Source organism: Sinocyclocheilus anshuiensis, unplaced genomic scaffold (genome assembly GCF_001515605.1).
Source record: "Sinocyclocheilus anshuiensis isolate Anshui unplaced genomic scaffold, SAMN03320099.WGS_v1.1 scaffold208, whole genome shotgun sequence".
NCBI lineage: Eukaryota > Metazoa > Chordata > Actinopteri > Cypriniformes > Cyprinidae > Sinocyclocheilus > Sinocyclocheilus anshuiensis.
In genome coordinates, this window is record NW_015557186.1 from 1,711,517 (window position 1) to 1,729,115 (window position 17,599).

General features: G+C 36.3%; 2 protein-coding genes across 4 annotated transcripts; one reads left to right on the top strand and one right to left on the bottom strand.

Annotated features, from left to right (window-relative positions):
- Positions 1 to 775: 775 nt before the first annotated feature.
- LOC107678722 (calpain-1 catalytic subunit-like) lies at positions 776 to 10,719 on the top strand. Of its 3 annotated transcripts, XM_016474094.1 has the most exons (23): positions 776 to 833; positions 1,241 to 1,457; positions 1,777 to 2,050; positions 2,418 to 2,487; positions 3,508 to 3,626; positions 3,722 to 3,855; positions 4,099 to 4,273; positions 5,053 to 5,133; positions 5,260 to 5,345; positions 5,444 to 5,515; positions 5,659 to 5,819; positions 7,647 to 7,810; positions 7,899 to 7,910; positions 7,996 to 8,204; positions 8,345 to 8,378; positions 8,457 to 8,513; positions 8,686 to 8,743; positions 8,853 to 8,917; positions 9,065 to 9,133; positions 9,241 to 9,319; positions 9,474 to 9,590; positions 9,827 to 9,882; positions 9,985 to 10,719. In XM_016474094.1, the coding sequence occupies exons 3-23, from the start codon at positions 1,814 to 1,816 to the stop codon at positions 10,009 to 10,011; spliced, it is 2,082 nt and encodes a 693-aa protein (XP_016329580.1). In that variant the 5' UTR covers positions 776 to 833; positions 1,241 to 1,457; positions 1,777 to 1,813; the 3' UTR covers positions 10,012 to 10,719. The 3 variants fall into 3 exon arrangements, with proteins under 3 accessions (XP_016329580.1, XP_016329579.1, XP_016329581.1); XM_016474093.1 differs by lacking the exon at positions 776 to 833 and having other exon boundaries at positions 1,181 to 1,457; XM_016474095.1 differs by lacking the exon at positions 776 to 833 and having other exon boundaries at positions 1,181 to 1,457; positions 1,780 to 2,050.
- A 2,468-nt stretch (positions 10,720 to 13,187) lies between these two features.
- LOC107678723 (transmembrane protein 151B-like) lies at positions 13,188 to 17,253 on the bottom strand. The gene is made up of 2 exons (XM_016474096.1): positions 16,699 to 17,253; positions 13,188 to 15,265 (listed from the first exon to the last, which is right to left on the bottom strand). Exons 1-2 carry the CDS (start codon positions 16,783 to 16,785, stop codon positions 13,862 to 13,864), a joined length of 1,491 nt encoding a protein of 496 aa, XP_016329582.1. The 5' UTR covers positions 16,786 to 17,253; the 3' UTR covers positions 13,188 to 13,861.
- Positions 17,254 to 17,599: the final 346 nt, after the last annotated feature.

Sequence of the window (17,599 nt, forward strand, 5' to 3'; positions counted from 1 at the left end):
ACTTAAGATAAAGATTTAGTAATTTTGTGTGCATTTGTCATTTTTATTAGTTAAAAAACAAATCTTTTATTTATTAAAATTATTTTAGTATATCAAGTTAAACTAAATGACAATATGAAAGGTTGCCTAGGCAACTAGCTGAATGTTTATTTTTTGTATGTTTTATTTTTGAGTAACTTTTTTATATAATTTTTTTTAGTTAACTGTAACCCTGATTCTTGGAGAAAATCAGCAGGTCTAATACTGGTTTAATAGTAAGTGGTCATTAGGTGGCGCTGTTATAAAAGAGTTATTGAATAAAATCTGAATTAATGTCTGGACAATAGATCTGTCCTTATAGTGCATATTAATAAATACTTTATTTTATATTTTGTGTACAGAGCTTTACAAAGACAAAATTACTTATAGATTTGATTATAGGTAATAGGCCTTTTTATTGCATGTGCTACTAAAAAAATCAATTGATTTATCAATTGATGGCCTTGATTGACCTGATTGATCTAGTTTCTCTTTGCATTGAGATTCTGCCTGTTTATGAGTAACACCTTCCTTTTCTGCAGTATTTGACTTTATCGTAGTTATCATGAGGTCATTGTATGAGGTAAAAACACAAATAATGATGCCACATCATGTGAAGAGTTTTTTTCAGTATCACTGTGCTGATCTTTGATCTATATTGAGCTCCAGTCAAACATTGACCAGAGAGTCATAAAGTTACATTACTCACCAGAAACATTCAAGAGACCCGCTGCTGGAGGGTCAAACATGATGCCGGGAGAAAATGAAGGAATGAAGCTTTTACACAAATATTTCAGAATACATCAGAATTCATAGTAAGATGAAATAAAAATAATAATCCATAACAGCTGATTAACAAATACTCTGTTGTTGTAGTGGATGCATCTCACCATGTACTCATGATCCAGATGAGACTGAGAAAATGGATCCTGGACAGACTTCTGAGACATACATACAACCATAAAATACACAAATCTTAGACTTACAGTAAATGCAAGTTTGCCTTCATACTTGATACATTTTGCATAATGCAGGCTTGTTAGCTTTAATTTGATTGTGGCGATTGATTGATTGGATTGGGTAGAATTGATTTGTGTGGAGAGAAAAAAACTTTTCAGTCAGAAAACCCTGTATTCAAATGACAATAATTTAGTTTAGATTTTTATCTTGAATACTGTTTGCAAACTGTATGCATTGTGCCCTATGTTTTTTTTTTTTACAGACATTAAATCAATAGTTATATCTCAGCATTCGCCGTGGCGTCATGCTTATATGTTGTGGACACTTTACTAATTACATACTGTGACATTTGCACGATATTTAAATATTGACCTGAGAGTCATAATGTTACACCACACCTGAGTGGGCGGAGTCAGACTTTAAAAGGCTTCTCCTTCGGAAGGACGGAATAATCTTCCAGCTACAGTAAGAGACGACAGGTATGTTTTGAATCATTTCCTGTTATCATTTCAGTTTTTACAATTACGATGTTCGTGCATGAGAAAGAAACTATCAACTGACATGCAAATGAATATGTGTTTTAGTTCAGTCATTTACATGCACAAACATACATGCTGCAAAGGCAGGGTTTTCATGCACATCTAACAAATAAGTATTAAGATAAAGAGTAATGCATTTTGTCATTGTTTGCTGTATTTCATTGTACTAGTCTGCACAATAAAGCTTAATCTAATCAACTGAAGAATAAAATGTAAGTAAACCGAAATAAAGGTATTGAAAATTTTGTTCACCATAAAGCAGTGTGCTGCTGTCTATTCAACCGATTTGAGCCACAATGCCAGCACCTGGTGTGTGTTTAAACATCTTGTCGGAGCGTCATCTCAAGGATGGACAGGGATCTCCCAACAATCCTGAGAAGTTCCTGGATCAGGACTTCCACCGGCTCAAGCAGTTCTGCCTGAAGGAAAGACTGGGATTCGTAGACAACTTGTTCCCGCCAGAGATGAAATCGATCGGTTTGGGTCCCTTGAAGCGTGACGACCTCTGGAGAGTCGTGTGGAAAAGACCACATGTATGTGAACATCTTCACACACAAACTCCATCAGTTACTGATTATAGCAGATCATGAGAGTCTTGCACATAAAATGTGAAGTAGCTTAAAGTCATTCGAAATGTAAATGCTAATGCAAATCATGAAGGTTTTCCTTGACCAGTGTGATGCCTAGTTGATGTGGACTTCAGGGCGTGAGCGGTAGTAGAGCCTAATATCCACAGCAAAGGAACTGCAGAGTCATGCATGCTTTTCTGTTTGGTTTAGTTTCTATTTTCAGACTAGAATTAAAAACTTAGGTCTCTCTGCTGTTTTTTTAGTGATTTGGGCCCTTGTGATTGTGTGTGATCTGCTGTAAAGTGTGAAATGAATCATCTGTTTCCTTCAGGAACTGGTGCCAAACCCTGTTTACATTGTTCAAGGAGCTTCGAGGTTTGATTTCATCCAGGGCCGTTTAGGTAGGTCTGATACGATATGTTGTGTGATTACAAGCTACAAGTGTAGATTTGGTGAAGGTCATGCAATAATCTAATGTAATTATATGTCATTTAATGTTAATGTAAAATTCCCATCAACGTCCGTACCAAACTTGCAGTGTGTCCTGAGTGCCCACATTAAAAAATTCATTCGAAAAATCAATTTTAAACACATCAATGCAACTAACTAAAGCAAAAGCGAAACATTATCATTTATAGATGATGAAAATTTCAAAGGTCGCAGGTCTCAACCACTTTAACAGATTGCAATAAAGCAATAAATTGGTCAAACAGGTGTGTACTGTATGTACAATGTGAATATTAACAGAAAATGTAAATAAACAGACATTTTTAAAGGAATAGAAGTTGAACACAGTCATTAGGTCAAATGAAAAAGTTGGAGTAGAGTTGAACCCTCTGGTGTTGTTCGGTCATTTTAGTGGAAAAAAAAAATATAAAAGTTTGGAAATGTAAAAAATCACTACTTAATCAGAATTGTACGAAACTATGCGTTCACTATGTGACCTCCCCCAAAAAAATAGTGGACTTGATTCGAAAAAGCAAAATGATAGTAAAAAAAAAAATAGTCACACTTGTGTTGTTCATGGTCAAAAATGACCGCCATAGGAAATGAATAGAAAATAGGCAAAAATACAAAGATGTTTTTGTGTGTACAATCTACAAATAAGCCACAATGCAGAAAAAAAATTGCACAGCAATGAAGGTGTGACAAACTTTTGCCTGAAAGCACTGCTCAGTAACTAAGGAATACACAGCACTGAAAATATATGGCTATACTGGCATGTAATGGCTACACCATGATATTACAGATGATTTATTTTATTTTTTTCCACATGGTGAAACAAATCTGCCTCATTTTAATGGATTTTAAATACTTTTCCTCTATTTTTAAGTTAAATACTGCATTAATTAAAAAATTATATACAATGGTTTTTTTTTTTTGTTTGTGTGTGTGTGTGTGTGTGTGTGTGTGTTTGTAAGGTAACTGCTGGTTTCTGGCATCCGTTGGAGCTCTTACGTTTCAAAAACGAATCATGAAGCATATTATCCACGATGAACAGAATTTCTCTGTGGATTATGCAGGAATATTTCACTTTAAGGTAAACATTTAAACCATTTTTGGGGAAACTGTTCCTTTAAGAGTTAAGGCTTCTATATTTTCTTTAACAGCTGAACTGTCATCTTTTGTTTTCAGTTCTGGAGGTTTGGATCATGGGTGGATGTCGTTATTGATGACAAGCTACCAACCGTTGACGGCCAACTCGTCTTTGTTCAGTCCAAAACACCAAATGAATTCTGGCCTGCTTTGTTAGAGAAAGCTTATGCCAAGTATGTTTCAGTTTAATAACAGACTGTTTCTAAGAGCGCATGTCTTTTCATAAACTTATATTGCAATATATTATTTTTCATTATTAACAGTAATTTTATATTGCACTATCTTTTGCTTCAAGAGTTGAAATTAACAAGCTTTTATGAATCAGAACTTATTTTTGGAAATGTCTATGGAGAAAATAAATTGTAAAAAACTTCTGGAAATCCTGTCCTGACCATTATCTTCTACATTTTTTCCAGAGTGTGTGGCTCTTATGCGGATATGGATGCGGGAAGCATATCAGAAGCTCTCATGGACTTCACCGGTGGCCCACACATGAACATTAAATTAAGTGAAGCTTCAGAAAAGCTGTGGGACTCCATGAGACGAGCCAGCCAATCAGAATCCCTGATGGGATGTGGTACTCCTGGAGGGGTAAAGATTGAGTCTTTAATATTACAAAACAATGCAATTATTTATTTTTTAAAACTGTTAAAATATATTCATTGATGCATTATTGTTATATCATGCTTGCTGCAAGTGATCCCATATTTCATGTCGTCTGGGACGAATTTTTGTTTCTTCAAATAGATTAATTCATGTTTTGAGGATGAAGGCATGTCACAACCTGACAAAATGGATGCTGCAACCAGTTATTTTATATTTGGCACAAATGCATATGTTTGAATGTAACATTTAATATCCAGAAATCTCATGCATTTAATTTCTAATTTCACTTGCATTTACCAACTGATGAATTTGCACCAAAATACAATAGAGTTTGATTGGACACAAACGAGACATGGGAAGCATTTTATTCTCCTCCCTTTTGAAATGTGTCAAGCTTATTCATATATAAGCTCATTTCCACCATGGAATAAAAATATTTCAAAAGTAATTTCCTGTATATATTGCAATTTTGAATTTTTCTCAGAATTCTGAGTTTAAAACTTGCAATTCTGTTTTTTGTTTCTGCTGCAGAATTAAATAATAATAATAAAAAAAAAGGTTATTGCTATATACCTCACACATCTGGATTTTTTTATTTGGTAATCCTAAGAAAAAAAAGTCAGAATTGTGAGAATTCTAAAATTCTTTGTATTTGATCATTTGTATTTATCATTGTTTTCCCTGCATTAAGAACAGACCAGCCTACCTGCTAAAAGCCATACAAACACGATCACAAAAGTCCTAAAATCTCGTTATTCCTTTAGCAAGCAGGTCTACGGCAGAATAACGTGTTGCCCAATGGCCTTGTGGAAATGCATGCGTACACAGTCACAGGAGTCGCAGAGGTGAGAACTTCTTATCAGACTAACAGTTCTGACCTGGTTTACAGTTTTGAAGTGTTTAGTATCTTTTTGCTCAAATAAGTTGATAAGCAAGTGTTTCCTGTGATCTAATGAGGTGTTCTCTCACAGGTTGTATGTAAAGGTCATCCAGTGAAGCTGGTGAGGATCTTTAACCCTTGGGGTCACGGAGAGTGGAAGAGTGACTGGAGTGACAGGTCTGAATCCTTCTGTTTGAATGAACATTTCTCTATAATTTATCTATATATCACTTTATAAATCAGCATCTGACATCTGGTTAATCTGGTCTCTTTAGATCCCCTTTGTGGGAACTTGTACGGCCTGAGGACCAAAAATACAAAGTTGTGCTTGACAATGGAGAATTCTGGTAAGCAGAAATAAACATCTAAAGTCTCTAAAGTTATTTTAGATCAATGTTTTTTTTATACATCTCTTGGTTTTCTTGCTTTTTATGGATATAGTGCATAGCTGCACGTCACTATATTTACAGCAGGCTTTCTGTCTCTGCAGGATGTCAATGGATGATTTCTGCCGGAATTTTTCAGATATGGATATATGTTGTTCGGACGTGAACGTTTTTACTGGATCTCACTCTTCATCCTGGAAAACTGAAGTTCACAGAGGCCACTGGGTGATTGGAACAACAGCGGGCGGCTGCTCAAATGACATAGGTAATATAACAATTTTATTTCATTCTTATTGCATCTATTTTTATTATGACTATGAATAGTACTGTTTGTTTAAGCATAAAGATGCAAATCATGTCAGAATAGGACAATTTACTGAAAATCACTTTATATATGGCTTTATTGAAATGTTGATTGCACTGTTTTAAATTTTAGTCAAGTCAAGTCAAGTCACCTTTATTTATATAGCGCTTTTAACAATACAGATTGTGTCAAAGCAACTGAACAGCATTAATTAGGAAAATAGTGTGTCAATAATGCAAAATGACAATAGTAATGTGAAATTACAGTATATTCCAGGGTAATAATTGCATTACTTTCAAAGTAATTTCACAGTGGGACTTCTCTTGCATCTAACAGCACTCTCAGAAATCATAATGGTCATAATCATAACAGCATCATAATGTGTTTCTACAGTGCATATGTACTATGAAGGCACCCAGTATGCAATGGAGTTTTTAAATTCTTGTTGGTTTTATTTGCGTTATTGAATTTGTTTTTGGTTCACTTTTAGCAATTTGTGTTGTTGGTTTATTTGGTAATGTTGGTTTATGTTGTAAGTGTTGTTTTTATTTGTTGAGTGTTACCATTGTTGTGTTTTGTATGTCGAGTATGATGTCACATCTTTTAAAGACGTTTCTCAGCAGTTGCTTCACTATTGTGAAAGATCCATCCACAAACAGTTATGAAAATGAAATAAGTTATTGATTAATCTTCATGCTTAAATAATGCTATGTTATTAATGCTAATATAATATGTTCACGATAAGAATAGTTTGGCTATCTTAATGGTTTGACTATTTCATATTTAAGCTTGTCATCATTTTAACAAATGTTTTCATTTGTCACATTTGTTTTTTTTTTTAACTCATCACATTAAATTTGGACCGCAAACTCAGGAGAAATATGATCTCTTTTGGTTTGGGGCTGTAGAGTCTATGGAGATGGTGAGATGAGAGGAAAAATTTAACATTTTATAAGTAGCATTCTGCTTATAATGTTTGTGTTTGCCCAGAAAATGTAACAAAAAAGTAACACCGATATTAAGCTTTTTTTTATGGTTATCGGTATCGGTCATTTTCAAAACCAATTTGCCGATAAAATAATTTAAAAGCATTTAAAGAAAGCTTTTGTCAGAGCCCTTGTTATTCTTAATTTTGATAATAATTTTCATTTTTACACCAGACATATATATCGGTTCAAAATATTGGTTATCGGTCTACTTGATCTGTAATAATCGGTATCAGCCAACCCCTAAATGCATTTTTTTTTCCAGATGGTCAGATGTCAGATGGCTCCTATTGATATTTTCTAAGAATGTTTTGCTAACATTCCCACTGAGTTAAGAAAACGTTATTTCGGAATGTTCTCTGAACATTCCAAATGTACAGTTTTTTTCTTGGTTATCATTTTGCAGACATTATTGGAATGTTACTTTTGAACATTCTGAAACAAGTAGTAACATTTAAATGTTACACAAACGTCCAACTGAAACGTTTTAGAAAAAAATGTTTCATGAACATTGTATCATTAATATTTTTGTTCTAATGTTTTAAGAACATTAGTAAAGACCAGATAACTTTAAACAAACATTCTGTTAATGTTACTGGAAGAAAGTAATATAACTTTGAGAGAACATTAGGGATGTTCTACGAATGTTTCCTGTTGCATCTTAATCCTTTAAGATTTAAAAAAAGTTTAGTTTTTTAAGTTCTATTTAAAAGACGTTACCATGGCTACTAAACAGATTGGATAGGAATCTGAGTTAGGACACTTCTAGACTACCAGCCTCTTTCTTTTCTTGCATTTATAGACAGTTTTTCAAAAAATTCCCAGTTCCGTGTGACTCTTAAGGAGACTGTTGAAGACCCCAGAGATGAAAGCTCTCCAAATCTCCTTGTGTCCCTCATTCAGAAATCTCACAAGAGAAACAGGCACTTGGCAACCAATTTTCATATTGGCTTTAACATTTATGAGGTTTGTAGAAATGTATTCTGACAGCTTCTGAATTTGCAAAATAATTTCTTCACTTGAATGACCATTTTGTTTTCTGTAACTCCTGCAGGTTCCAGCTCATGTACGTATTTAACATATTCCTGAAACACTTTGGGTTTTTGGGTTTTGCAGAGACAGAATAATCAATATTGCTCCTTATTCGGCAGTTAAAGGACCAAAGCGGAAAATTCCCTGCCTCATTCTTCAGAAACGCCCGTCTCGTTGGAAAAAACGAATCCTACATAAATGCTCGGGAAATCATGGAGTTTTTCAGATTCAAAGCAGGCGAATACCTCATCGTTCCTTCAACTTTCCAGCCAAACGAAGCTTCATCCTTCCTTCTGACAGTCTATTCAAAGACAGAAGCCATTATTGAGTAAGAGTTTATGCATATTAATCCGGGATATGAGAAACTATTTACAACAAACATAAAAAAATCACTTACATCAGCTTTAGTATAATTTAATGTAGTATTATTGGACTACAGTATTAAAGATTTTGATATTGTGTCTTCAGAGACAGTTCTGGATATGGCATTACAAGAACAAAGGTATATCACAGCTTGGGCTGTATGCAAATAAGTCTTTTGAAAGTACATATATTTTCAACTGATCTCCATTTTTCTCAGATTATTCCCAGGGATAATGATGAATCCTTCCAGCTCTTTCCACAATATGCAGATAAGGTGCACGTGACTCTTTTAACAGTTCTGGATTATGAGGGAATGTGACTGTTTATAATCAGAAAATGCAGCTGAAAGTAACAAAAATAGCCCAGATATTTAAAACGAACAGGAAGTTATGTAACATTTGATATATGTCATGTAAAATCACGTCATAATTGTCTGTTTATGTAAGTATGGAGAGCTGGACGCTGAGCGACTTCAGAGACTTCTGAATGAGAATCTTTATGCAGGTGACGCTTCTAGAGAAAAGTCAAAATATAAGCTCATTTTGAAATCTCATATTGCTGTTTTGCTTCCAGTGATGTCTGATTCTGCGCATGTTTTGGTCTGCTCTTTCAGGACATTCACAGAAAACAACAGGATTCAGTTTGGATTTGTGTAAGAGCTTGGTGGCGCTGATGGATGTATCCTCAACTATGAAGGATCAGAGTGAGAAAAGGCTTTCAGGGATCTGTGTTTCAGACACATGTGCATGCTTTTCAATTATAGAACAAAAAATCACATTCATTACATTTTACAAGTTTCATGATACTCTTTAACAACAAATACAGCTCAGTGTCACTGGGAGGCTGAGTGAATTTGAATGCCTCCGTTTGTGGAAACGTGTGGTTTTTCTAAAGGTAAAGGTCAACAAATTTCTACATGCTTTATCGTCACATATTCTTTTTTCAAAATGCATGTTATGTAAGTAAAATGGGTTGTAATTTCTCTCTGGTCTGTTTCTCAGGACATTTTCTATGGCATGGATGTTTCGCACACTGGAAGTCTGTCTCTGAATGAACTCAGAAATGCTCTTAAGTTTGCAGGTAACTTTATTTTCTCAAAGTTTTCTCTAAATTAAGACCAAGTTAACTCAACTATGTTCTCAACTGATCTTGAAGTCATAAATGTTACATCACCATTTAATCACAACATACAAAGCAATAGAATGGATATGCTGATATTTTGGATGTTTTCAAGGATTTGTATTGAGTGACAGTATGCTGAATCTCATGGCTGTACGATACGGTGACTCCAGTGGTGAAATTACACTAGAAAACTTTGTTGTACTTGTCCTGCGCATGGATTGCATGGCCAGTGAGTCTAAACTTTAGCCTATTGTGCACTAGATTGCAGTTCAAAATATCGTGTACAATCAAAATCCTAATAGCTTGATTAGAACTTAACTTTGATCATTTGTGTTTCATAAAGATAATTAAATGACTGCATAACATCCACACCTAACCTCTGTAGTGCATTATATCCTTGTCGTGTCTGATTTATGTCACTTGCTATCATTAATGCACACTCACTATATCTCTTATTATCACCAGAAACATTCAAGAGACTCTCTGCTGGAGGGCCAAACATGATGCTGGGAGAAAATGAAGTAATGTTTTTAATGCAAATATTTAATTCATCAGAATTCATAGTAAGATGAATAAAAATAATAATTCATAACCGTTAATAAACCAGTACTCTGTTGTTATAGTGGATGCATCTCACCATGTACTCATGATCCAGATGAGACTGAGAAAATGGATCCTGGACAGACTTCTGAGACATACATACAACCATAAAATACACAAATCTAAGACTTAAATTAAAGTTTGTCTTCATACTTGATACATTTTGCATAACGCAGGCTTGTTCATTATAATTTATTTGATTTTGCATATGGTGATCAATTGCAATGTGCATTTTATTAAACAGCAGAGAGTTTAGTTTGTTTAAATAAAGTTTTCAGTCAGAAACTCTTTCATTCAGGTGACACTAATCTAGTTAGCACTTTTTAACAAAATGAACAAACCTCACACTGTCAGCAATTAGGAAAATCTGTTTGCTGTACTGTTCTACATACGTTTAACAACCAATAAATCAACATTCAGTACCTCATAATTCACTGTTCTATCATGCTTACATGTTTTTGACACTTAACTGCTTTACACTTACAGTAAAACTCAGTCTAACGCCATGAGAACTTGAATAAATACATTTTGGACTCCAATTAATGAATCCTACTACAATAAAGGCTTAGCTCATGAATAGTAATTAGAAACTGTGATGTTTGCCTAATAGATAATAAGCCGAAGCCTCACAAAGTTTATATATCCAAACATAATGATATAATCAGTTTATTATAACAAAACGTTTCCACATGCCACAAGATTCAGTCCCACCGAACAGAACTAACCACAAAAAACAATTGAAGGAGAAACACTGAATCGTACATTACATAGCCAATATTATTATTATAGCCTTTAAAAACAAAACATGTTTATAGAAGTGTAAATCTTCTGAAATAGGCTCATCCTGAGGAGAGTAGACGTCAAACTGAGTAAATTCAAGCAAAAGGCCATAGAAGTTGGACTTAGTCAAGTAAATGGCTTGCAAAGTTAACTAACTTGTGACTTTTGTGTTTACAATCAGGGATTTTATCTCTTTGACCCATTTCTATTTACCATGGTTTTTACATGATACTCCAAGGTACTTGAAATACCATGGTAAATGTCCAAAAACATGGTCCTTTTAGTAGTGGTTCTTGGTTGTGATAGTTAATTAATAACGCCTTTGAACAGGATTTGAACCTGCAACCTTCCAGTATTTTTTATTTTACCCCGTATATTAAGGATATAAATATTGAGCAATTCAATTTTTTACTCTACTTTTACCTTGAAAGACATCGTATATTGTCATGCATTGTCATATTTTCTCTTTGCTGAGTGAATCTTAGGAATTACATACAGGTCCAGGTCAAATTCTCCCTCATTATAGTAATGCGTCGCAATTTTTTAATTTTGAGTTTATGTAGGTTGATGTTTAAAATACCTAACAATTTAAATAATGTATAACTGCTTATAGTTACAGTTATGACAAGCACATGGGGAAATATTTGTAAGTGACATGAAAACAATGTCTTGGGCTGAAATATGACCTATAGTTATTCTTCAGACCTGCAAGATCCTTCCATAATGATGCAAGTTATCTTGTTTTGGAAAGCAAATTTTCAAATGTACAGTTACGTTTATGCATTGAGCAGGCACTTTTATCCAAATGCATTAGTAAGATCAGCAAAAGAGGTAAATGATAGAAGTCTTTGAACTCTTCCTTTGTAAATGATTGATGTTTTGCTTGTTGTAGCAGTAGACAGTAACAGACTCACCCTCGTCTCTGTCTATGTACTCAGGGTGGGACATGACTGATAACAAAATGAATAAAGTAAGACTTTACTGTGTCAACGTCCATCAGTAGTCCACAAGGCCATTTGCGGTCACTATGACTGAACCATCTGTATTTACAGTCTTTATTAACTTTCCTAAACACCAGTCTTTCCTTTAAGCAGAGACACTCATACACTTGGCAAACACGTGCTCAAACAGAAGCTCAACAAGTGTTCTGTCATTAGTGTGTGGAGCCATCTAAAGCAACTGGTTATTGTTACTGTTTAATTTAGTCAGCATGATACGTAAATATATAGCTCTGCTTATGCAATAGAATTATCCGTGATGATATTTTATGTGACACATTCTATATTGCCATCTAGAGGTGTGTTCTCATAACTGCCTTTTTTACTTTATTCCTCCAGGAAGTGAAATCATTTTGGCATAAAATCAACAGCAAATATTTGTAAGTAATATCAATGGATATTTGATAAAATCTTGGATTTTTTTTTTTTGTTGGTGTTAGTTGGTTTGTTTCTCTCTAAAACATTCATCAAATTAAATCAGTTTGGTAAGATCCACATTTCAGAAGATATTAGACTGTTGGCATGCTTTTGAAAGCTAACTTTATGATCTTTATGAACATCCCGTTTGTTTTATTGTCATTTTGTAAGTAATCAAAATTAAAGTTTGACCAGGGCAGATTTATGCCTTATAGAAATTATTTTATAGAAATACCTTCAAATCACAACAAAAACCGAACAGGAATGACCTAAGTGTAACTTGGCATGACTTATAGTTTTCTTTTGTCCTTTTTTTCCGGCAAGTCATATTTACACAGTGGTTACTCATTTCTGTGTATCCACAAGCAGTTTATTCAGTTAGTTTATGTCCATTTAACATAACAATGTTTATTGTGTGCTACATGAAGGCAGCATAGTGATGGCGTTTTTACTTTTTCATGATATGATATACATTATCTAGGCAGTATAAAAGTGATATGACACAATGTTGATAAATGCTTTTGCAACCTTTATACACAACAGGTAACAGACCAGAGATAAATAGGCAATATCTGGATCGACTGGATGAATGAGATAAAAAAAAATGTCTTTGAAAAGCTCTAGGCCATTTCTGAGGGTCATTACTTCTTTTCAGCATTCAGGTATCATTGGTAAAACCATGTTGAATTGAGCTTTCATGAGGCTGAACCATTGTCATGGTTAATGCAAAACAATGTTAACTAATTGATGAATGTACAGCTGCATAAAGAAACATATGCATTTCCTCTCTTATACTGTGTTTAATTGATCCTTTGCATTTAATTTGATCCACTGCAATTTCCGGTCAAGTACAAGAGCAGCCGCAAGCCATTAAACCCCTAAAACATTCACTAATAGTCAAGCCTGTTCATGTCTGTCTTCATTAAATAATCAAGTCCTTGTTGGTTAGTTTGTACACTACATACAAGCGATGTAAAGAAAAGCTTCAACAGTCATACATTCCATTGTAAATTGTATATGTTTTAAAGGCATAACATACCAGAGGTTAATAGTTGCATAGCCTGAAATGTATCATATGGTTTCCTAAGAGGTTTGAGATAGTGTTGCGAACATCGCCATAATAGTCCGTAATAGTATATAGTCTTGCCTGATACGGTTAAATCACAATACAAGTACAAATAACCCATGATATTTTTCTCACATACAGTAAGGAGTGTTCTTATATGAATGTAAACCATATATTTCATGGTCCAATAGAATCCACTACATGAGAGGAACAAAGTAACATTCTTTTACAGATGATTTGACTGATCTAACTTCAAGTGCAACATTTATGAAGGTCCATCAAGGTGAAAATGGTCATACTTGTAGAAAAAAGACCAGGTTTTTGCTCTGTGGCCAATGTTATTTATAGCTGTCAAAAACATATGAACAAAAACAGCCCGTTTTTGCTGTCCTATATAGCAAGTTAATCAAAATTATTACTTGTACCTAGAACTCCAATGCTTTGTTTGCATTATTGCTATAAATATGTATTATTGGGGTTATTTCTCAATTGCTCCGTCCATTGTTGTAAGCATACAGTGTTGTGGGCCAATACATATTCCAATAAATGATTCCTGAGTAACAGGACACATCTGGTATTGATATTTTTCTGCATTATCGGAAAGACTCTCACGTCTTTTGAACTTCTTTCGGTGGTCCATCATAAAGACGTCTCCACGCACGAGCTGTTCCTATGGAAGGATCGGTGATTGGGGCAACTCTCATTGCAATGAACGATAAGCACCGGGAAGTACAGCGCATCCTGGTAGGGCGGTGGGTCTTCCTCGTCAACATTTATCTGTCCGGACAGGCATCGCGTGTTCTCGCTGGGGCTCTCTGGTTCGTCCAGACTGCCGCTCCCGCTTCTCCAGAAGCAACTGCGGCGGGAACCGTACAGTCTTCCCAAGGAGAAGCGACTCCCGCTGAAGGGGATCCGTGGACTGCTGTTGCAGATGCTGAGGGCGCTGCGGGAGAACACGGAGGAGCTGCTGATGGCGCGATGGCAGCGTTCACAGTTCTGCCTGACACTTCCTGAACGTTGCGCCAGGTCCATCAGACCCGCCTCGGAGTAGCTGGGCACCAGCTGCTGGTTGGATCGAATGTGCCACTCCAGTTCGGTGCTGTCGATGGTGTTGACCCTCGGGATGCGTCTAGAGTAAGGTCTCTCGTCGCAGGGCGTCACAGGTATGTAGTCAGCACCAAAGAGCTTTTCCACACGGTAATGGACGTAAGCCGTGCGGTACTCTGTCAGCACCCGTAACGGCCAGGATAAGGTAAGAAAGGCCGCTGTCCAGAAGACGGAGTTGGAGATGTACCAAGGATGGTGGTCGGGGTTGGAGAAGGCAATCATGTACTCTTTGAAGTCTACGTTTTTCAGGTGCATCCCTTCCCGAGCCTCCATATAATCATCCAGTCCTTCGTTGTCGGTGAAGAACCTTGCCCGTTGGGTCAAATAGGAGTTTTCGGACTCCACGCTGGCGAAGCTAAAGCACTTAGTGAACCTCAGTTTGGTGATGGCTGACTTTTCCAGACCAGCTAGCTGCTTGGAGACATCCTTAACTCCACAGTGGCCGTAGTCGAACTCTGCCTCGGCTACACGCGTGTTCACCCTCTCATGATACACCTGTGTGGTTGTGTACGCATCTCCGTTGCGGTACCTCGTGACTTGCCGCGTCCGCCGAACGTAGTGGTAGCTGATTGCCTTCCACCAGATGCAAGGCTTCGCCTGCTGCATCCTCTGGACTCTTTCATAAATCCCCTCCATGTGCACTTTATACTGAAGCTCATTTCTGGCATGACAGTGCCAGCACTCCACCAGGTATACGACATAAAGCATGATGAGAAAGGCCAGGGGGATGTAGATGTAGCCATCAGAGCAGGGACTGTCATGATACATCATGGACTTCCCTTTGTAGGCACTGTCAAATGTCAACCGGGTGACCTTGGTGACGTGGCACCACACCATGGCTCCCATGCAGCCGTACATGAGCATGGACAGCAGAAGGCATTTCCAGAACACCTCTCTGCACATGGACTTGTTCAGTGACTGTTTCACAGGCCTCTGCTGCTCGTCGTCAACCACAAGAGAACAAAGAGAATGTAGATGAGTTAAAAAGGACATCGAAACGGTAAGTACAGTTAATTACGCAAATGCATTGCCATGCATGTCGTTGTTTGAAAGCAAGATTTGCACAAATGTATTCATTTACTGGTTAATATTCGTGCAATACCGTACCAAGAGCAGCACATATCTAATGGCCATTAGTGCTTGGCCAGTATATTTCTTTCAGTATCTAGAGATGAATGAGAGAATGCTTCCACATACAAAAATTCCATTATAAACCATCTTAAATGTTCATACATCCAGCATGCATCTGACATATGCATTACATGCAACTGCTATGATGTAATGTATATGTCAGATGCATGCTGGATATATGGACACTGAAGATGGATTATAATGGACTAAAATGGGGGGTTTTATGCACAAGTTCACTTTTTTGTCATATCTCTCTTTTGTACAAGTTTTTGTAAACTGTGTACATCTCTTTGGTATTTCATTGGATCTTGAACTTTCTTTTTTGAATCTAAATTAGTTTGGTGTTTGGATTTCATTTTTTTAGACACTTGTTTTAAGCAATATTTACTGTAATAGTTACTAAAACAATACAAACTTTACTTCTTTGTCCATTTTCCCTTTTGGACACCTTTTTTTTTTTTTTTGTCACCTGTGTATATCAAGTAAAACCTTCCTCTCCTTGGATCTTGGACTGTAGGCCTCCCTATTTTTTATTTATTTTTTTAATCTAAATTAGTTTGGTGTTCAAATTCAATTTTATTTTTTTATTATTAAACATTTACTTTAAATACTATTAACTACAATGTTTACTAAATACGACAAAATTCCCTAAAAGAAATGGAAAATGTTCATTATCCATATACAAAGCTGTTTGTATATTTTGAACCTGATGCAACCTTGTTGAAACAAGCCTAAGCTGGTTTGCTGGTCTCCCAGCTTGGCATTAGCTGATCGTAAATGCCTTTCACGCTTTAAGACCAGCATACCAACTAGCAAACCGTCTTAGGTTGGCTTAGTCTGCACTACTACACCTACAGTAATATGCCAAATGAGCATGACCAAATATCGGCCTGGCCAGTATATTGGTTTATCACTATCATATGGAGTATGTGATCAATCAGCATTGTCTGGCTTAGCTTCAGGTATCATACTGGGTGTCATTTGATATGTAGCATCATGCATTAGTGGATTTTACCTCTATTGCTTACAATAACAAAGACTGGTCGAACTGGCCGCCTGTTATTTGATAAAGCCAATCTCTGCTCATGCATTCTTACTGCAGTGTTATCTACATAAACTTGCATGCTTCCATGTTGTGAACATCGATGCTCATATTTAAATTTTTTTGTTTCACTTATCACGCGCTATTCACGCATCGTCATGACTGCAAAATGAAAACAGCATCAGTTATTCAGTACCTCCTCTCTAGTGCCGTCTGGGTCGTCCTCGAACACAGTGGTGGTGCTGCTCTCACTGGCTGTCGCAGCGGATGCTGGAGGGGACATGGCTGGAACAATTACGGGGTGTGGACCACCTCAAACTCTCCCCAGACTCCTCAGCATCCAGTAATCACAAACCAATGCAACCAGCGCTTTTAAATCAGTCTGTCCATTCCGTCATGCATTTTGAAATTGAATTTCATCGCTTAATCCTGTTTGTAACACCTGCGATTTGATTAGGCAATTTGTGCACCGTATGCGCGCATATGCATCTTTTGAATGACTAATAATCGAATGATCGTATTATAATCATATCAAACGCATGCATTAAAAAATCTAACTAATGCGGATTCACAGAGCGTCTGATTAGCCGCCATACCTCCTGTACGATAACGCGAGCGTGAGACGCGTTTCTGACGCCATTAAAGAAAGAATGTGGTTTATGCCGCTCAGACTGAGTCCTTTGGCGAGGATTTGCAATTCCAAATTGGGAATGTTAGGAGCTGGATATTGTCGTTCCCGCAGGGAGAGGTTGAGGGGTGGGGAGGATGATGAGGAGGATGATGGTGGTGGTGCTCGGTGAAGCTCCCGACAGCAGATGTCGACAACCGAACGCAAAGAAATTTACACGCTACTGGTGAAATCCACACATGCAATCAAATAAATGAAATACTATATCCAATATCTAAAAAAAAACATATATCCTACAAATAGTTTACAAATTAATGCGTTATTTTACTCTAAAAAGTTGCAACCTGTTTTGCACTTTTACCCAATTTTGAATTAAATTACTGCTTAGTAAAATCAAATTCTGACACATTATTGTGAGAATTTGAATGGATGGAAGCAAATATTTGTATATTGTAGATTCACTTCTTTG